The sequence below is a fragment of the Salmo salar genome, chromosome 14 (genome assembly GCF_965601325.2).
Source record: "Salmo salar chromosome 14, fSalSal1, whole genome shotgun sequence".
Lineage (NCBI taxonomy): Eukaryota > Metazoa > Chordata > Actinopteri > Salmoniformes > Salmonidae > Salmo > Salmo salar.
The window spans coordinates 25852589-25875217 of record NC_138304.1 but is presented as its reverse complement, the minus strand read 5'-3'; the positions used below and the strand labels follow the sequence as shown (position 1 = coordinate 25875217).

At 45.6% G+C, this 22629-nt stretch overlaps 1 protein-coding gene across 1 annotated transcript in view; it reads right to left on the bottom strand.

Moving 5' to 3' along the window:
• Positions 1 to 22629, bottom strand: part of LOC106569086 (beta-1,4-galactosyltransferase 2) — a 140952-nt gene that overhangs the window by 25400 nt on the left and 92923 nt on the right. The window contains exon 4 of the mRNA XM_014140075.3: positions 279 to 466. Coding sequence (XP_013995550.3) covers positions 279 to 466 — 188 coding nt within the window. The remainder of the gene's footprint in view (positions 1 to 278; positions 467 to 22629) is intronic.

Below are 22629 nucleotides of genomic sequence, written 5' to 3'. Positions count from 1 at the left end.
CAATGAAAGACAGAGGGAAAGTTCACCTTAAAGTCAGTCAAAAGAACTGGAGATGAGTCTCCAACAGTACTTTTGGTTACATCATCCTGTACAGATCATGTGTGCAGTCCCAAAAGAATATCTTCAAACTTTTATATGAGGACTATCCCTTTAAAAGCATATACCTTTACAAATTAATAAACTTAAGATGGTAGGAGAATAGGTTCAGAAAATGAATAACAGATTTATTTTAGAGTAAATATACATGAGAGTGAGAGTACACAATACAATTGACCTACCTAAAGCCAAACTTGTCCATAGCGATGGCAAAGTGTCGTGGCTGGTCGTAACAGTGGTAGAGGTTACGGTCGTCCATAGGGATGAGGTCCACGTCGCTGAAGATGAAGCAGTCATACTCTGCATCCTTCAGGGCCTCAGTGTAGCCCACGTTCAGGAGCTTGGCTCTGTTGAAGGTTTCCTCACCAAGCTGCAAGATAACATCGAGAAAAAAAACTGGTCAGAAACTGATGGACACTGAGATTTAAGTGAATTCAGTTATATTTTGCCATAGTTCATAATGGGTTCTGAAGGATGAATTTGCAAGCCTCAATTTAACGTGTTGATTGATGTTCCTGTCAGACCATCTTGTGCATAAGGACAGTTTAGACAAAGGTCCATGTTGTAAAGAACTCTACATGAAGAATGGCCGTCATTAGATGTCTGACATCTAAAAATAAACAATGTTATGTAAAGAAAAATTACACATCACAACATGCTTCGCTTATTTTGATTACAGATCCAATCAGAGTGTCGCAGGTCAAGTACCGTACCAGTTTTAACATTTGAACTCATAATCTAGTTCAACACATAATCCCTTGTAATCCTGTAATACCTGAGATGCAACCAAATAATCCTCAGGTAAAATATATTGTTACAAATCCACTGGCACTGGCATTCAAAACATGAACTCCATTTGAGGAGACATGGGGTTTGGTAAGCACATTAACTTGGTACAAACATATCACTGAGGACAGTTATCAGTAAAATGAGATCAACAAGGTCAACACATTTATGACAGTTTTTTTTTGTTTTTATATCTTTTTTTGACAAGATGTCAACCTATATTGGCTTCATGCAAATCTGTTTTTAGATGTAATGTAGCTAAGAGCTGTACAATACATTAAAAACATATTGTACGTCATTAAAAAGTAGGAAGCAAAAATATTCTGTTACAAAAAGTTTCTCCTCCCAGTTCTTGCAGAGAAGATGATAGAGTGTCTCTCTTTTGCAGCCTCTGGTTCCAATCAATACTTATGTTCATTTTAATATTTTCAATGGCACGAAAAAGGGAACATTAGAGACTTGTGGCTTTATCCGACAGACAAAGACCGATAAGGTAATATATCTTTAAAATGCCAAATTGCCTTTTTTTTCTCCAGTTGGTGAGCTCATTAAACATTATTGGAGTCATTTTTATTGCTTTAATAAGACATGTTCCCCCTGAACCATCAGGCATCGCTAGCAAATGGAGCTGTATATCTTGTGTAATCACAAGGCTGTGAGGAACATTCACATCCATAATAGGGACGACAGGACTGCACACCCACCATTCTGCCACCACAGAAGAAGAGCGCTGGTGTTAGGATGATAGGATCAGGAGACATGGGTTTCAAACAGATGGTTAGAGAATCTGAATGGGACCTGCTAATTAAGCAATCTCATCACTCAGCACAACAACAGAAATTTCCTGAGTATTTTTCTGGGTTATTCTGAAATATTAATTGTCCAATATTTCATGCATTTCAGACTGGAAAAGGTTTTCATGTTAATTCTTGTGTTTAAACTTCACCAGCAGACATGGATCTGTCTGTGTGGTCAATCTACAAAAAGTAACCTTCCTAGGATGAAAAGACACTGGCAGTAGCCTTAAGGTGAGGGGATTCCTTAAACATTGACAGAACAAGGAGGAGGAGCTAGAAAATATATATATATTTTTTTATAATTCCAAAATTCGAACTATAGTGTAGATAGTGTAACTATATTTAGTACCTAAAATGACTGATGTTGGGGCGTATGGTACTGTCCAGTCCACCATTACCTTCAGCCCATACCTGATACACAACGCATCCGTAAAAACTCCACAACTTCCAAGAACAGGAGACAGAGAGATAACTTTCCCTTCCATCTTACAGTATTGTCCTGTCCTGGCTCTCTCTGGCAGCTCAGTGGTGTTCTCTCTATACATGCCCTGTGAGGCAATCAACCCCATTATCTTTATCTGATAATCACCAGGATAACTCATCAGGGCTCTCCCTCTGTATCGCCACTGTGTTGCCACGCTGACGCTGTCTCCCTCCAACTCTCCCAGCTGGCTGACCGACCGCAGTCGCAGTCAGACGTACCTGGACAGTTGCTATGGAGACAGATTAGGTCCAACCTTCAGACCCAGCGATGCCTGGCTCATTCTTGAGTGATTGCATTCAGCGTTGTCGGATGGACTGCCGCTGTGCGCTGAGTTTATCAGTCCCTAGCAGACTGACCCTATCACCCATCGCTGCTATCAATGCAGGGTGAGGGAGGTCACCAGTGAGAGTTAAACTAGATTGAGGGCCGTCACTTGCTGACCGTGTGTGTGTGTGTGTGTGTGTGTGTGTGTGTGTGTGTGTGTGTGTGTGTGTGTGTGTGTGTGTGTGTGTGTGTGGTGTGTGTGTGTGTGTGTGTGTGTGTGTGTGTGTGTGTGTGTGTGTAAGGGAACAAGTGGCATAATAAGGTAAAGCATGACACTATCAGATAAAACTCAAATATGCACTCTGTTTTAAGATGATACACTGTTCAAGATCTAACAACCTGCTGATGTTGTTTTTGTAAACTACAGTATCTTTGATTTGGGGTTGTGATCTCCTCTTCACGTCAACATCTAGAATTCTAGCACGCTCATCAAAGCTCCATTAGCGGTTGCTTTCATAATAACCATATTCCACCATAGCATTGGCTTTATGAAAGGCTCTTACAAGGGAGAGGTGCTGGCTGGCGAAGGGCCAGGCTAACTAATTTCCAGTAATGAATCAGGGCTATTGAAGCAAAGACGATTCCCGTCATAATAAAGGCTACGCACTCCGGAGAATTCAATTGGAGGTTCTCTTTGTCTCATCAATAGCTTTACATCGCAAGTCACACTGTAGGAACATGACAAAACAGGCCATAAAATACTGTGCGAGACATAAGACATGGACAAGCACGCAATTATCTCACGAAGCCACTGAGGCATACAGTACATGTACACACATCGATCCAACAGTATGCTGCACTCTGATGCTGTGCTGCTGCATAAGCTGCATAGCTGGTCGAATATAAAGCAGAGAGATTGCAAGTAGCACGGCCATTCCAACATGAAAGTCAATATCAAATGGCTTGACATACTGTGCCTATCTATCTTAAGATGAATGCATTAACTGCAAGTCGCTTTGGATAAGAGCATCTGCTAAATTACTAAAATGTAAAATGTAATTCAAACCTCCCTTGAGGATTAAAGAGTTTTTGGTACAAAACATAAAACATAGCGCATGAATTAAAGAAACTATGGCTAGGTACTGTTCAGCAGGACTGTACACTGATAAACAAGCAGACTGTAGCATTTGGAATGTTGTGACATGACAGCATAGGTCACAGTAGCTTTATGGGAGGTTTGATGGCATGTGTCACTCAGTGGAGATCAGCACACATCATCAGTCATCCAGGCAGCGACAGCCAACCAGGACTGTCCTTCACTCACTGTGTTGTTCTCAAATGGCTTCTGCCAACATGTCCCTGAATTAGACTGAGACAAGCAGCACTCAGGCCATGGGGAGCAGGTGGTAACTGCCGCGTCACGAAGGCAGGAGTCACAGGAGTCAGACGTGCCAAATGATCACGGAGGTGGAAAGAGAGGATCTACTGGACCACTCTCAACAGTTTCACAAGCTGAGCCAAGACATTCTACCTTGTTGCATTCCATGTTAACTGGGCCAGGGCCAGGGCCAGGTGCCTGTGGATGACTCTCTGGGTGGGTGAGTCACGCATAGTGTTGATGGCTTCAAATCACTTTGTATTAGGAGCAATTGGGCACAAGCTGCCTCGCAATAATACTGACGGAGGCTCCTCAAATCCCCCTGTCACTGTGAGTTATACCCCCGTTCGTTGGTGTTATTGCTGCTAAGAGAAGAAAAAGGTCTGGGGCTTCTGCTGTGTAAGCGTGCACGACAAGCCCTGCTAATTTGATTGCGATGTTCTCGTATCTGTCCGGATGCATCAAGCATGCATGGCATGAAAAGACCGCTTATCCTGCCATTTACTTTTAAGGCAATTCTCCACATGCAACTAACTGGATCTCAGGCGAGCATGCCACAAAACATTTGGAAATATCATTACCAACATCCCACAAAGAAGGACCTTTCTGCTGTAGTATTGGTATACAAGAGATAGTGAATGAAACAAACTACTAGCCTACATTTGGTTCACATCAGCAAATAATTAATTTCTTGGTTTCACTGTAGGTTTGTGTGAAAGTGCCTTTAATAACCTTGGATAGTCAACTGAACATGAAAAGGTTTCACCCCAATCAGAGAAACCAGTTAACATCTCTTTGATAGCTGATTAAAGAATAGATGTAACATAACTGTAATCGCATATCCCTTTCCATTACCAACTGCAACATGATACACTAAGTATTATGAAAGAGCATATTCTACTCTTAGGGAAGAGAGAGAGAGAGAGAGAGAGAGAGAGAGAGAGAGAGAGAGAGAGACGGAGGGACGGAGGGACGGATGGAGAGAGGGAGAGAGAGACGGACGGACAGACGGAGAGAGGGAGAGAGAGACGGACGGATGGACGGAGAGAGGGAGAGAGAGACGGACGGACGGAGAGAGGGAGAGAGAGATGGACGGATGGACGGAGAGAGGGAGAGAGAGACGGACGGACAGATGGAGAGAGGGAGAGAGAGACGGACGGACAGACGGAGAGAGGGAGAGAGAGACGGACAGACAGACGGAGAGAGAGGGAGAGAGACGGACAGACAGACGGAGAGAGAGGGAGAGAGAGACGGACAGACAGGTGGAGAGAGAGGGAGAGAGAGACGGACAGACAGATGGAGAGAGAGGGAGAGAGAGACGGACAGACAGACGGAGAGAGAAGGAGAGAGAGAGACGGACAGACAGACGGAGAGAGAAGGAGAGAGAGACCGAGAGAGAGAGAGAGAGAGAGAGAGAGAGAGAGAGAGAGAGAGAGAGAGAGAGAGAGATTCTGGGCAATTCTGTTTTGCATGGCCTCGTTGATCAACAGACACCATTATAGGATAAAGTATCCCATAGAAAAACTGGGGGAAAAAATGATCCAACAGGGAAAAGCGACACAGGACAAGATACTCTTCAGAAGTACACAAGGTGAGTGTTGTCAGGCGTCTATTCCATTGGACATGTGATATGAATATCAATCCAAACTAATTAAACCTGTTAGTTATACATGGCCTGGTTTGAAATTGTAACAGACATTAGCAAAATGGAGCAGTCTCCAACTCATCGGCTGTAGTGTTATTAATACACCATGGCTTCCACTTGGACGGTCTCCCAAATGGCACCCTATTCCCTACAAAGTGCACTACTTTTGACCAGGGCCTATAAGGATCTGGTCAAAAGTAGTGCACTATATAGGGAATAAGATGCCATTTGGGACACATCCTTGGTTATTAACTGGTGCAGTGAGATACTGATAAGGCTTTTACTGGGCCGAGGGAACATAAATCACCTATTTTTAAATAAACGTGGTTGATGTTACATAAAGAGATAGTGCCTGTGTGATGTATTAGGAATTTTAAAGCTGTTGTTTATTCATGACCATACATACAGGGTCAATACATTTTGAGACAGCGGCAGGGGCGTCATGCACCCAGGATTTTAGAGGGGGCACAAAGTACATGAAAATGGATGGGGTTGGAGAATTCTGCATTTTTCAAACACCTGAAACAGATTTTTCCTGCAATCTAGAGCCATAATCATAATACCTAATTGTATATAAAAATATACGTATTTTTTTCTGCCTAGGTTATCAAAGCATACCTCTTTACCTGTTCAAATGCCATTTTAATGAGGATGTCATTCTGACTGTTGTAAATCACACATCTCAATATAATGCACTAACATGCCTAGGATGCTAGACCAACCAAACAGGATTCTAGGTACACCAAACATGATGCTAGGCTAACCAAACAGGATGCCAGGCCAACCAAACAGGATGCTAGGCCAACCACACAGGATGCTAGACCAACCAAACAGGATTCTAGGTATACCAAACATGATGCTAGGCTAACCAAACAGGAAGCTAGGCCAACCAAACAGGATGCTAGGCCAACCAAACAGGATGCTAGGCAAACCACACATGATTTTTTTCTCTTCCAGGATGGAAGGTGGAGAGAGGTGATGGACTCCTTTCTCTGTGGTGGATGGATGGCTTGCTGTTAAACGACTGGATGGTTCACTTTCAACCATGTCCCCTGAGCCGGAAACAACTACTATGTTTTACTGTAGCATGTAGACTTGATCTATCTATCTGATGACATGCAAGTGTCTCTCTACTGTCTCTGTTTGACGAAGATGCCGGCAAAGGGATTTCCTTCCTATCTTTTCCATTTCCATTTTAGAGCATATTTTAACTGTAACATAGCTCCTCATGATACCTGCATATCTCTGGATCAAGTACAGTACTGTTGGCACTTTCAATTGTATGCTGTATCACAAATGGCACCCTATTCCCTAAATAGTGCACTACTTTTGATCAGGCTTTGGTAGTGCACTATGTAGGGAATGTGGTGAAATTTCTGACACAGCCCTACTGCTAGTACTGTATTATTCCATTTGTTAATTAAAAGGCTGTCCACAAGAGCTTCTATAAGAACTGCCTATTCATTCCCCTTCACACAGATAGGAGAAATTGAATAGGAATGCCACTCTCTTAAATTAACCTGTTAACTGGAAAAAAAGGATGTTGTTATCCCCCACATTGACCACATTCATTCCCCCCCAAAAAGATACAAATATATATGTTTTGTCGTCACATAGGTGGAGTAAAATGTGTTGTTTTACAGGGTCAGCCTCCTCGCTCAAGGGCACATCAACAGATTTAAGAACTGTAGCACTAATAATACAGATAACTGTAGCACTCTTTTCACTTCAGTAAACTTGACCTTACAAATAAAACGTGGTTGGAAGATTTGTAACTATCCTCCTAGTACCTAGGGTTGCAAAGGGTCGGAAACTTTACGATAAATTTACGAAATTTTTCATGGGAAGTTAAACCCTGGAATTTGGTGAATTTTGCTTAAATTCATCAACAAAGTTAGCTTACAACAGTCAACCTTTTTTGTGGGATACACATAAGGCAATTCTAGTGTCTTGTGGCATATTTTGGTTAAACTATCCCCAATTCAATGGAATTGCAACCCTCTGCTTGCACAGTGCATTATTCCATCACATGTGCAGCTAATTCTCTGTCACAACTTCCGCCGAAGTTGGGTCCTCTCCTTGTTCGGGCGGCGCTTGGCGGTCGGCGTTGCCGGTCTTCTAGCTATCATCGATCCATTTTTCATTTTCCATGTGTTTTGTCTTGTTTTTCCTCACACCTGGTTTCAATTCCCTCAATTAATTGTTGTGTATTTAACCCTCTGTTCCCCCCCATGTCTTTGTGTGGGATTGTTTATTGTAGTGCTTGTGCACGTTCCCCGTGAGCGCACAACGGGTTATTTGTGTGCCCATTTATCTTGTTGTTCTGGATGCCGTTGGATGCCGTTCATTTTCCATGTGTTTTGTCTTGTTTTTCCTCACACCTGGTTTCAATTCCCTCAATTACTTGTTGTGTATTTAACCCTCTGTTCCCCCCATGTCTTTGTGTGGGATTGTTTATTGTAGTGCTTGTGCACGTTCCCCGTGAGCACACAACGGGTTATTTGTGTGCCCATTTATCTTGTTGTTCTGGATGCCGTTGGTTTTGCTTAATAAATCTCTGGTTATTACCCAGTTCTGCTCTCCTGCGCCTGACTTCTCTGCCGCCAATTACGCACCCCGTTACAAAATCCCACACCCAACATATGGAGTCAGCAGGAGCAGGTGCCCCTGGAATAGGGGTGGAGGAGCGCGTCCGGGAGCATGCGGCGATGCTCCACCATCTCCAAACTATGGACCGCTGGGGGAGACAGGGAGTTCCTCCAGCGCCTCCACCAACACAACCAGGGTCTCCACTACTCGCGCCACCTTCATCCGGTCCCAGTGGGATTCGTCTTGCCCTTCCCCGGGAGTATGAAGGGACGGCTGCACGCTGCCAGGGTTTCCTGTTGCAGCTCGACCTCTACCTGGCAACCGTCCACCCGGCTCCTTCAGGTCGTGAGAAGGTGTCCACCCTCGTCTCGTGCCTCTCTGGGAAAGCCTTGGAGTGGGCCAACGCCGTGTGGGGAGAAGGAGATGCGGCGCTGGACCATTTCGAGGATTTCACCCGCCGCTTCCGGGCAGTCTTTGACCATCCACCCGAGGGTAGAGCGGCGGGTGAACGTCTCTTCCATCTGAGGCAGGGGACAAGGAGCGCCCAGGAGTTCGCCATGGATTATTGGACCCTGGCCGCCGGCGCGGGATGGAACGATAGGGCCCTGATCAACCACTATCGCTGCAGTTTGCGTGAAGACGTCCGTTGGGAGTTGGCCTGCAGGGACACCACCCTCACCTTCGACCAGCTGGTGGACCTGTCCATTCGGCTGGATGACCTGCTGGCCACTCGCGGACGTCCAGATCGGGTTCTGTCGGTTCCATCCCCCAGCACCGCCGCTCCGGTGCCCATGGAGCTGGGAGGTGCTGTGCTTAGGGAGACAGGAGGAGGTTCCGGCTCGTGCACCATCTGTGGCCGCAGAGGTCACACTGCTGGTCGGTGCGGGGTTGGTTCCTCTGGGGATCGAGGCAGCAGGCAGGGCACTCTGGCATCATCCAAGGTGAGCCGGCACCCTTCTCACCCAGAGCCCTCTATTGCACACATGTTTTTGTATGTTTCTTTTCCTGAGTTTTCCCCGCATTCCCAGCATAAGGCGCTCGTCAATTCAGGCGCGGCTGGGAATTTTACAGACAGATCGTTTGCCCTTAGTTTAGGGATCCCCATTGTTCCCGTGGCTGTGTCCTTCCCCGTTCACGCCTTAGACAGTCGACCATTAGGGTCAGGGTTGATTAGGGAGGCCACCGCTCCTCTGGGTATGGTGACGCAGGGGGTCACAAGGAGAGAATCAGTCTCTTCCTCAATGACTCTCCTGCGTTTCCCGTGGTGCAAGGCCTACCCTAGTTAGCTTGTCATTACCCCACTGTTTCTTGGCAATGGAGGGCTCTCACGGGGTGGTCGCGAGAGTGCTCGGGGAGGTGTGTAGGGGTTTCCGTTGGTGCTACTACGGTGGAAAGTCCAGACCAGGTCTCCACCGTGCGCATTCCCCCTGAATATGCTGATTTGGCTCTAGCCTTCTCCAAAAAGAAGGCGACTCAATTATCACCCCATCAACGGGGCGATTGTGCGATAAGTCTCCTGGTAGACGCTGCACTTCCCAAGAGTCACGTGTATCCCCTCTCACAGGCGGAGACGGCAGCTATGGAAATATATGTCTCCGAATCCCTGTGTCAGGGGTACATTCGGTCCTCCATTTCACCCGCCTCCTCGAGTTTCTTTTTTGTGAAGAAGATGTAGGGAGGTCTGCGCCCGTGTATTGACTACCGAGGCCTAAATCAGATTACGGTGAGGTACAGTTACCCGCTACCTCTTATCACCACGGCGATTGAGTCAATGCACGGGGCACGCTTCTTCACCAAACGAGATCTCAGGAGTGCTTACAACCTGGTGCGTATCCAGGAGGGAGACGAGTGGAAGACGGCGTTCAGTACGACCTCAGGGCATTATGAGTACCTCGACCTGCATGGGCATGGTGTAGTGGTGTATATTGATGACATTCTGATAAACTCCGCTACACGCGCCGAGCATGTGTCCCTGGTGCACAGGGTGCTTGGTCGACTGTTGGAGCATGACCTGTACGTCAAGGCTGAGAAATGCCTGTTCTTCCAGTAGTCCGTCTCCTTCCTAGGGTACAGCATTTCCACCTCGGAGATGGAGAGTGACCGCATTTCAGCCGTGCGTAATTGGCCGACTCCCACCACGGTAAAGGAAGTGCAGCGGTTCCTAGGGTTTGCCAATTACTACCGGAGGTTTATCTGGGATTTTGGTCAGGTAGCGGCTCCCATTACCTCACTGCTGAAGGGGGGCCCGGTACGTCTGCAGTGGTCAGCTGAGGCAGACAGGGCTTTTGGTCACCTGAGGGCTCTGTTTACCTCGGCTCCCGTGCTGGCCCATCTGGATCCCTCTTTGGCGTTCATAGTGGAGGTGGACGCGTCCGAGGCTGGGACAGGAGCCGTGCTCTCTCGCGCTCGGGTACGCCATCGAAGCTCCGCCCCTGTGCCTTCTTCTCAAAGAATCTCAGCCCGGCGGAGCGAAACTATGACGTAGGGGACCGGGAGCTGTTGGCTGTCGTCAAGGCTCTGAAAGCGTGGAGACATTGGCTTGAGGGGGCTAAATACCCTTTTCTCATCTGGACTGACCACTGCAATCTGGAGTACATCCGGGCAGCGAGGAGACTGAACCCTCGCCAGGCAAGGTGGGCCATGTTTTTCACCCGTTTTGTTTTTTTTCCTTTCCTACAGACCAGGTTCCCAAAACTTGAAGGCAGACGCACTGTCCCGACTGTATGACACAGAGGAGCGGCCCATGGATCCCACTCCCATACTCCCGGCCTCCTGCCTCGTGGCGACGGTAGTGTGGGAGCTGGATGCGGACATTGAGCAGGCGTTACGTGCAGAGCCCGCTCGCCTCCAGTGTCCCGTTCCGTCTGCTGTCCGTGACCGGTTGATCTATCGGGCCCTCCTCTGGTCATCCTGGGATCAGTCGGACGGTGCACTGTTTGGTTGGGAAGTACTGGTGGCCTACCTTGACCAAGGACGTGAGGGTTTATGTTTCCTCCTGCTCGGTGTGTGCCCAGTGTAAGGCTCCTAGGCACATGCCCAGAGAGAAGCTACACCCCTAACCCGTTCCACAGCGGCCTTGGTCGCACCTGTCGGTGGATTTTCTTACTGACCTCCCCCCCTCACAGGGAAACACCACGATCCTGGTCGTTGTGGATCGTTTCTCTAAGTCCTGTTGTCTCCTCCCTCTGCCCGGTCTTCCTACGGCCCTACAGACTGCGGAATCCCTGTTTACTCACGTCTTCCGTCACTACGGGGTGCCTGAGGATATAGTGTCTGATCGGGGTCCCCAGTTCACGTCGAGAGTTTGGAAGGCGTTCATGGAACGTCTGGAGGTCTCGATCAGCCTCACCTCGGGTTTTCACCCCGAGAGTAACGGGCAGGTAGAGAGAGTCAACCAGGATGTGGGCAGGTTTCTGCGGTCCTATTGCCAGGACCGGCCGGGGGAGTGGGCGGCGTTTGTGCCCTGGGCCGAGATGGCGCAGAACTCGCTTCGTCCCTCCTCCACTAACCTCTCCCCCTTTCAGTGCTTATTGGGGTACCAGCTGGTTTTGGCGCCGTGGCATCAGGGTCAGACCGAGACTCCTGTGGTGGACGACTGGTTCAGGCGCGAGGAGGAGACATGGGTGGCCGCCCATGTTCACCTCCAGCGAGCCGCGCTGCACCAAAAGACCAGCTCGCACCGTCACCACAGTGAGGCCCCGGTGTTCGCACCGGGGGACCGGGTCTGGCTCTCGACCCGAAACCTTCCCCTTCGCCTGCCCTGCCGGAAGCTGGGTCCGTGGTTTGTGGGGCCATTCAAAGTCCTGAGGAGGGTGAACGAGGTGTGTTACAGGTTACAGCTTCCCTCTGATTACCGTATTAACCCTTCGTTCCATGTGTCTCTCCTCAGGCCAGTGGTGGCTGGTCCACTCCAGGAATCTGAGGTGCGGGAGGTTCCTCCGCCCCCTCTGGACATCGAGGGGGTCCCGGCGTACTCCGTTCGTTCCATCCTGGATTCGAGGCGTCGGGCAGGGGGCCTTCAGTACCTTGTAGAGTGGGAGGGGTACGGCCCGGAGGAGAGGTGCTGGGTTCCGGTTGCGGATGTTTTGGACCCTGAACTGCTGCAGGAGTTTCACCGTCGCCGCTGGAGCCGCGCGTTAAGGGGGGGTACTGTCACGACTTCCGCCGAAGTCGGCTCCTCTCCTTGTTCGGGCGGCGTTCGGCGATCGACGTCACCGGCTTTCTAGCCATCGGCGCTCCATTTTTCATATTCCCATTTGTTTTGTCTTGTTCCATTGACACCTGGTTTTCATTCCCTAATCACACTGAATGTATTTAGTCCTCTGTTCCCCTCCATGTCTTTGTGTGAAATTGTTTTGATGTTAAGTGGGTATTGTTACACGCCAGACTTTTGTTTATGTTCCGTGTTTTGGGCACGTTATATGTAGTTATGTGCTTTCGTTTGGATCGTAATAAAAAGTGCGCCTGTTAACTACACTCTGCTCTCCTGCACCTGACTTCGCCTCCAGTACACACCCTTAACAGTATTATTATTAATTTGCCTATATTTCCGTTAATTCCATATATTCCCATTAATTCCCACGGAAAGTTTCCACCTCTGAATATTCCCCAAAATGTGCAACCCTACTAGTACCTTCAGGCCTATGCACAGATACATAATTAGAAATGCAGCTACGTGTCTGTGAAAATCCTTACTTCAGTCAAGATGAGAGCGTCTACACCTGGCGAGCAGCAGTCTTTGCGGGACCACATGTAGTAGTACTATCAGAATGATACGAATGTTAATGAGTACTGTACTTGGTCCCGGTGGTGAGAATTGGAACATGATCAAGAGCCTTCAGAATGCTCTCTTTCATTATTCCAAGAGCATCTGTCTCATCATGTCTCGTGTTGCTTTACACCATGTGTTGAGAATCATTGAAATAGAGAATCATCATCCTATTAACGACTAGAGAAAACATTGTATGAAATCATGTTCCTCATGATGTGTTCCAAGCACAAATCATCTCAATGCAGTCAAATGGTGCGCTGGTAAATATATCCTACCTGGAAAAATCGAAACACGTTCTGTTAACTATATCATAATTGCGGTATGTTATTACTGTAAATCCAATATCGTACTGTTTATTGAATGTTTGAGCCTGGGAATTTTTTTATTTTTTTTTATGGATTTACTCAGACCGGCAAAATTTGTTTTGGTAAGGGTACAGCGGGGTGTATATAAAACAGAAACATTCTGTACTGAGCATTCTGGCTTCATACCGCACCCGTCATAAAATATTGAACATGTGAACATGAAGCTATTGATGCATTTGCTGGGTGGTTGAAGGGGGATCCTTGCATGGCAGGATTTGATTCCATTTCATTTCTTTGTAAATTGATTCCACCTGAACTGTGTCAATTCTCAGTGCCCTGTACAACAATGTGATTTGATGGGGGTAGCCTAAATCCTTCTATATATTTATCTCAGGTCAGTCAATAATTAAAGCATGACAGAAGCTGACCAATTTACCACTGCTTTAAAGGTCAGCAATATGGAGAACAAACAATGGCTACGTCCCACATGGCATCCTAGTGCCTTTAAAGTGCACTACGTTTGACGAATCGAATGCGAAAGTGCACTTAAAGCTTCTTGTCTACGTCAACATTGTAGTGCACTATAAAAGGAATAGGATGCCATTTGGGACACAGATCTCCTGCTGTGGCCCCTGCTGTCTATAGCAACTTTCAGTATGGACAGTTTAGATAGGTGAACCCCCAGTTCCATAGCCTCAGGAGCCCAGAGCAGTCTGCTGCCTGTGTGTCCACCTCGACAACCTCAGTGTCAGAATGGTAAAAACGCAACGCATTCTGTCCACCTACAGTAGACAAACTCACCGTCAGAATAGAGAGGCAACGGCCCTGCAGCAAAACATACTGCAGTATGGACACTTTACTACAAGCAATGGAAGGAGATGCCATCCATGGTTGATGTTAACCCTTGTCATATTACTGTTGTTATCACTTTGTTGGCATCATCATGTATGCTGCGTTTGCAGGATTTTCCTACTGATTTGTGTTTGACCAATCAAATATTTAAATACTAAATCCACTCTCTTCAGTTTAGCAGACCCCAGACATTTTTAGATGGTTCATTATTAATATCTTGACCATGAAAAAGATGAATAAACTGCATCCAACATGTGCATTAGACATTATTAACAACATCAATAAATGTTCCAATAAACATGAGTGAATAAAGCTGTCTGACAATCTAAAATGTAATTTTGTAAATGTCAAAAGAAGCAACTTGATCATTCCTACATTATTGCTGTCAAACAATCACAATAAAGGGGGCACATACACTGAGTGTACAAAACATTAAGAACACCCCCCCTTCACCTTCAGAACAGCCTCAATTCAAGAGCATGGACTCTACAAGGTGTCGAAAGCCTTCGAAAAGTGATGCTGGCCGCTGTTGACTCCAATGCTTTCCACAGTTTTGTCAAGTTGGCTGGATGTCCTTTGGGTGGTGGACCATTCTTGATACACACAGGAAAATGTTGAGGCAAAAAAAAACTGCAGCGTGACAGTTCTTGACACAAACCGGTGCGCCTGGCATCTACTACCATACCCCATTCAAAGGCACTTCAATATTTATACAATCCATGTCTCAATTGTCTCAAGGCTTAAAAATCCTTCTTTAACCTGTCTCCTCCCCTTCATCTACACTGATTGAAGTGGATTTAACAAGTGACATCAATAAGGGATCATAGCTTCCACCTGGATTCACCTGGTCAGTCTATGTCATGGTGTTCTTAATGTTTTGTATACTCAGTGTATAAAGAGAGAGGACATTAGGCAATTAAATAATTAGTCTTTAATTTCCTAAATGGACCTCATTCTGCTCCAGAGAACCAGTAATAGGATTGTGTATTTAAACCCTGGTGTGTGTGTGTGTGTGTGTGTGTGTGTGTGTGTGTGTGTGTGTGTGTGTGTGTGTGTGTGTGTGTGTGTGTGTGTGTGTGTGTGTGTGTGTGTGTGTGTGTGTGTGTGTGTGTGTATGTGTGTGTGTGTGTGTGTGTGTGTGTGAGAGAGAGAGAGAGTGAATAGCAGGATTTACAGTTAGATGACACTGCTTTTACACTTTAATTACCCATCCAATTACACTGAATAAAACAGGGAAGTGCACACATACAATTTAATAAATGGATGGCATGACTCCACTTCTATCCATAAATGACATGGATTCAAGTATGGCAAATGCCATTAGAAAAATCTAACAACTAAGACCCAGAGTAGTACTTAGGAGATAGAAGGATAGAAGATCCATCCGTTACAGTGACACTAGGATTTCATTGATTACATGAATATGACAGAACGAGACCATTGTAGGTTTGAGCTTGTTAGATTTGTCCTTTGTTGTGGAATAGATACAGATCCTGATGAATTCATTGCTTAACATGGCTCCCCTTAGAGAGTACTGGAGCTCCAGATCAAATTGCTATTTCAAATCTAACATCAAACAACAGCGCAGGTAAGGTATATCATAAAATACCTCTAAAAACTTGAATCATTAATGCATCTGTCTAGACAGACAATTGAAAACAAATTCATGGTCTAGGTTGTTTGGGGTTGTTTTGTATTCATCTCTGCCTTTAAAATAAGTATCTGGTGAGCTGTATTGGAAATACAGTCATTATTTGTAGCTCATTGAGTGTGCAGACAACTGTCCTTGATATAGAGAGTGAATGTGTGATGTAAATACAAGCAGGTATGAGTAGACCCAAGTAGCCAATACTACATGCGGATACAGTGCCTTGCGAAAGTATTCACCCCCTTGGCATTTTGTTGCCTTATAACCTGGAATTAAAATAGATTTTTTGGGGGGTTTGTATCATTTGATTTACACAACATGCCTACCACTTTGAAGATGCAAAATATTTTTTATTGGGAAACAAACAAGAAATATTACAAAAAAAATTGAAAACTTGAGAGTGCGTAACTATTTACCCCCACAAAGTCAATACTTTGTAGAGCCACCTTTTGCAGCAATTACAGCTGCAAGTCTCTTGGGATATGTCTCTATAAGCTTGGCACATCTAACCACTTGGATTTTTGCCCATTCTTCAAGGCAAAACTGCTCCAGCACCTTCAAGTTGGATGGGTTCCTGCTGGTGTACAGCAATCTTTAAGTCATACCACATTCTCAATTGGATTGAGGTCTGGGCTTTGACTAGGCCATTCCAAGACATTTAAATGTTTCCCCTTAAACCACTTGAGTGTTGCTTTAGCAGTATGCTTAGGATCATTGTCCTGCTGGAAGGTGAACCTCCGTCCCAGTCTCAAATCTCTGGAAGACTGAAACAGGTTTCCCTCAAGAATTTCCCTGTATTTAGCGCCATCCATCATTTCTTAAATTCTGACCAGTTTCCCAGTCCCTGCCGATGAAAAACATCCCCACAGCATGATGCTGCCACCACCATGTTTCACTGGGAGGATGGTATTCTCGGGGGGATGAGAGGTGTTGGGTTTGTGCCAGACATAGTGTTTTCCTTGATGGCTAAAAAGCTCAATTTTAGTCTCATCTGACCAGAGTACCTTCTTCCATATGTTTGGGGAGTCTCTCACATGCCTTTCATTTTTTTCTATAAGCAATAGCTTTTTTCTGGCCACTCTTCCGTAAAGCACAGCTCTGTGGAGTGTACGGCTTAAAGTGGTTCAATGTCCAGATACGCCAATCTCCGCTGTGGAGCTTTGCAGCTCCTTCAGGGTTATCTTTGGTCTTTTTGTTGCCTCTCTGATTAATGCCCTCCTTGCCTGGTCCGTGGGTTTTGGTGGGCGGGGCTCTCTTGGCAGTTTTGTTGTGGTGCCATATTCTTTCCATTTTTTAATAATGGATTTAATGGTGCTCCGTGGGATGTTCAAAGTTTCTGATATTTTTCTATAACTCAACCCTGAGCTGTACTTCTCCACAACTTCGTCCCTGACCTGTTTGGAGAGCTCCTTGGTCTTCATGGTGCCGCTTGCTTGGTGGTGCCTCTTGCTTAGTGGTGTTGCAGACTCTGGGTTCTTTCAGAACAGGTGTATATATACTGAGATCATGTGACAGATCATGTGACACTTAGATTGCACACAGGTGGACTTTATTTAATTAATTATGTGACTTCTGAAGGTAATTGTTTGCACCATATCTTATTTAGGGGCTTCATAGCAAAGGGGGTGAAAAAATATACACGCACCACTTTTCTGTAAAAAATGTAAACAAGTAATTTGTTTCATTTCACTTCACCAATTTGGCCTATTTTGTGTATGTACATTACATGAAATAAAAATAAAAATCCATTTAAATTACAGGTTGTAATGCAACAAGGAAAAATGCAATGCACTGTATGTAATGGTTCCATTGAGGTTAAAGACGGCATTTGAAAAAGAGATGCTATTTTATTCTGCAGTAAACCAAACAAGCTATTGAACTGATCTACCAAACAGTCAAGAGCAAATGCAGCCAATTCTGAGATCATATCTGAGTTCCAACCGTATCATCATCCTCATCCTCAATATCCACAAAGTCCAACAGACACCCTACAATCACAGTCCGTCACTGGTTATTCCTGACAGTCAGTTTCCATTACTGCTTGATATTTGTGACTCATGTTCTCATTTCAGGACGACCGACCATCAAGACAACAGCTGTGGTATAGCAGGCCAGATCCTGCTTGTGTCCCAAATAGCACCCTATTCCATATATAGTGCACTACTTTTGACCAGATCCTATGGGTTCTGGTCAAAAGTAGTGCACTATAAAAGGAAATAGGGTGTCATTTGGGGACATAGTCCCCGAGACCCTGAGAGCGTGATGAGTGAACAGAGTAAAGGGCTCTCCTCCTCTCTTCTGCTCTCCTCTCCCTTTCACCTCTGCTGGTGCATGATGGATTAGGAAGGCTGTGTTGGATCCAGGGGGCGAGTAGCCTTGTCCGTCCCTGACTGGCACTCCGATAAGCTCGGAGGCTGGCGCGGTGGAGAGGGAGAGGATGGGAGAGAGGAGAGGAGGGAAAGAGAGAGGAGAGGGAGATTAGGAGAGAGGAGAGAAAGGGGGACAAAGGGTGAGAAACACACCCACGGGACCTTTCTTCTTTGAAGGACAGCCCATTACATGGTCAGGGTTGAGCGCTGCCGACTGGACAAGCCCTGCATACACAGTGATGTGATTGTGCTGACGCCCACAGGTCATAGCTCATCTCACCCCCACCCCCCTTGGCTGCATGGCGTGGACTAGCGTTAGCACCTAGCGGCTGATTGAACTGGCTTCAGGGGGTCAAGGTGCCAGACGTCCGTTACTCACGATTAGCCGTGTTCCACTCCAGCGGCTTGTAATTGCAGTCAGGTTTCATTGAGTTTGCAGGAGGCAGGCTCTCTATACCCCGGTGGTGAAGCCTCTAGACTGTCGTGGAAGTACAGTATATAGGTTGTGACCTGACACTCCCTCAATAATAAGAACATGTCATGGAAGAGGATATTTGATCGAAACTTTAACACACTACTGCTCTACTAAGTTCAGGTAGGTCTGTCAAAGTCTGTGCAGGCTATGTTTTTAAAATGTAATCAATGTGGTGTAGTGGTGTCAGAACGTGCGTGCAACTGGTCAACTAGAGTCAGGTGCAGGAGACCAGAGATGAGTGAACAGGCACACTTTAATTGGCGGAAGCAAAAGTCGGACGCAACAGCGTCACAACACTCCAGCCAAAGGCAAAAGTGAAATAGCGCACTGGTCACAATCAATAAAGAACAACAATACAATACCACGGGTTGAAACAATACCCGGAAAAAACCCAGCCTGACGTGTCACACAATAAATGTAACGAACAATTACACACACAGATATGGGGGGAACAGAAGATAATATACACGTAGATGATGAGGGAATGTAAACCAGGTGTGCGGGAAAACCAGACAAAATAAATGGAAAATGAAATGTGGAGCGGCGATGGCTAGAAGACCGGTGACGTCGACCGCCGAGCGCCGCCCGAACAAGGAGAAGAACCGACTTCGGCGGAAGTCGTGACAAGTGGTCGAAGACAAATTTAGTTTCTCTACTGTATCTGTCTCTTGATGAAATGATTTAGATTTTATAGCCCAGGAACAAACTGTGTAATTTAGTATTAAGCGACCAGAGAGGTCACAGGGGTGTGAGGGAAGAAAGCTGAAAGGCATTGAGATTGAAGGACGTGTCGAACATCTTGACAAGATGCACTTCCCGGTGGTCTATTTAATTTTTCATGAGAGGCACATAGAGCTTCAGCCCTGAAAACAGAAACGTCAGGCTAGGGAGTCCTTGAGAATAACAATATCTGATACTACACCAATCAATAATATGAATCATTTTAGCTGAGAACTGAAAAGCTCTATTGACAGGAGAGCTTTTTCTCACAGATTAGATATGGAGTTTTCTTTCCCACCTCTACCATGAATTTGATTGTCTAACTCCACCGCTATACTGTACATTCTGTATATTATAACGAGGAGTGTTTGTTCAACACTATAGGTGTTTATTTGAATGGAGCTTGTTTGGATGTTATCACACATATGAGGGTGCTGATAATGCACTGGACATAGTTCTGACAATACATTTGGCCTAGTTCCTTCCATGGAGTGTTTAACATATTATATGGGTTTTCTGCTGTTGGAAGGTCATTATTTTATCTCACTGTCTCTGCGATTCTAGAGTCCTCAAGCTTTAGCAGTGGTGCAGAAATACAATCCTGCACCACACCAGAGAGTGAGAGAGACGTCCTCCCAGCAAAGCACGCTGTGCTAAGGATTATTTTAGACATTCTCAGATAGAGGTGGGAGAGAAATAGAGAGAGAGAGAGAGAGAGAAAGAGAGAGTGAGCACAAGAGTCCCCTTCCAACAATACAAAGACAGCAGGAGTACCAGTCAGTATGCAATGTTTAATCTTGCCTATCCTTGGAATTACACTCCACAACCATTGGCATTACAGGGACGTAATATAATATGTTTCCTTCCATTATGTTTTATTTATGACGGGCTTAATAGATTAACAATTGAGGAGGGATTGATTCAAGGCCTCGTCGTTGAAAGAGTGAGAGAATTGTTGGAAGGTTTATTACAGAATCAATTAAGTTTACCCCCGGCTTACACAAAGCCCCAGCACCATCAGCATGCTATGGTTTGCTGTCACTCTGAGTGGCTCCTATCCTGCCTCTGATAAGGATTGCTGGCTTGGCAGAGAACAACAGGCAACCCAAATAATATTAATATTAGAAATTGGAGGCAGGAAGAATGAATCACCTTGGAATATGAATGACATTTTCACCAGGTTTTTACGGTGATTTGTCAGTGTCATGGGAATTGGGCAGGATTTTCCTTGTCTCATGAATAGCGAGGCTGTCAGACACAGAGAGAAGGGCGAGATTGTATATAACAAAAGAGGCACTGTATAAATATCATGACATTTCAACCCGAAAGAGAGAAAGAGAGAACCTGAAATTCATAGTGCGAAGCGACAGGATTCCTTAAGTCATTTCTGTAGTTAGCTAAATGAAAAACTCTAATACTTAGGCTGTCACACCCTGATCTGTTTCACCTGTCTTGTGCTTGTCTCCACCCCCCCCCCCCCACCAGGTGTCTCACATTTCCTCCCATTATCCCCTGTGTATTTATACCTGCGTTTTCTGTTGGTCTGTTGCCAGTTCGTCTTGTCTTGTCTTACCAGCGTGTTCTCCCGTTTGCCAGTTTTTCAAGTTTCTGTTTTCTAGTCCTCCCGGTTCTGACCTCTGCCTGCCCTGACCCTGCCTGCCGTTCTGTCACTTGTTGACGCTGTCTTGGATTACCGACCTCTGCCTGTCCTGGACCTGCCGTTTTCCTGCCCCCTGTTTTGTAATAAACATCTGAGATTCTAACTGTCTGCCTCCTGTGTCAGCATCTGGGTCTTATCCTGAGTCGTGTTATATGCTAAATCATGATCCCTCCTGTGTCAGCATCTGGGTCTTATCCTGAGTCGTGTTATAGGCTAAATCATGATCCCTCCTGTCTGCATCTGGGTCTTATCCTGAGTCGTGTTATAGGCTAAATCATGATCCCTCCTGTCTGCATCTGGGTCTTATCCTGAGTCGTGTTATAGGCTAAATCATGATCCCTCCTGTCTGCATCTGGGTCTTATCCTGAGTCGTGTTATAGGCTAAATCATGATCCCTCCTGTCTGCATCTGGGTCTTATCCTGAGTCGTGTTATATGCTAAATGATGATCCCTCCTGTCTGCATCTGGGTCTTATCCTGAGTCGTGTTATAGGCTAAATCATGATCCCTCCTGTCTGCATCTGGGTCTTATCCTGAGTCGTGTTATAGGCTAAATCATGATCCCTCCTGTCTGCATCTGGGTCTTATCCTGAGTCGTGTTATAGGCGAAATCATGATCCCTTGAACATAGTTTATATTTTACTTTATTCATCACTTGACTACCACATCTAATGGTATCCACATGTAGTCATCCTTAAGATTCCCGTTTACACAAGAAAAGTGTTGTCTTGAGACTACCACTTTATGATCATCTACCATGTTCATTGAGCTGTAAGTCCATTTATTTTATGGTTGTCGACTAAACCTTGAAGACAGTTTTTCTTTCTCTCTGCGTTCTGCTTTTAATGGGAAGAAGTGGTAAATAACAGAAGAGAAAGGGAAAGGAAAGGGGGATACCTAGTCAGTTGCACAACTGAATGAATACAACTGAAATGTATCTTCTGCATTTAACCCAACCGCACCGAATCAGAGAGGTTGGGACCTAAGTACTCAGCCAATAAAATAAAGCCTCAATTACCTCTTTATTAATGCAGCATATGGCAATAGTGTACATCAGCTCTCTTTGGGACTTTTTCCAAGCAAATGGGTACCAACGTACATCATCATCAAGTCATTGGCCTTTTCTCTTCTTCTATATTAAAAGACTGATAGACATCCTCGGTCTTCAGTGTAGTAATATTGTGCTTGCTCCTACTCCAAGCCCACCAATCATTCCAAATGTTCGTTCCCTGTCATCTTTGAGAATGATTCACCTCTTTCCCTCTCCTTCCTCTGTACTCTGAACAGAGACTTCTGTGTAATACTCTGCACTCCAGTTATGAACAGCCCAGTTCAGAGCCAAACTGGCTGCCTGTTTCGCTTGGTCGGAGAGTGTAACGCAAGTAACTTTACACTGTCTGCTCTCCGCTCTGCAAAACAGTACGAGTGGTTTTTAGAACACACAGTGAACACACAGTGAACACACAGTGAGGGCCGAAAGAGTTGCTCATAGGATCAATATCCTATTCCTTGGTCAACTGCACAAACCTCCTCCTTTTCTGCTTTTTCAACTCATACCAGTGGAGAGAGAAAAGTGTGCCAGATGAAGAGTGTATCACAATCCCACACTGGGTTATTAGACCTGAGGAGGAAAATACACCAATAAAGAGAGGGATAAGCCTTTCTTAAGTCTGAGCAGTTTATCAGGAGATTTCTTAAGTCTGCCTGAAAATTATGATTACCTCTTATGGGGGGGGGGCTTGAATTTCTGTACTACTTGGGTCAAGGAAAGATACCTAAAGGTTCATCAAA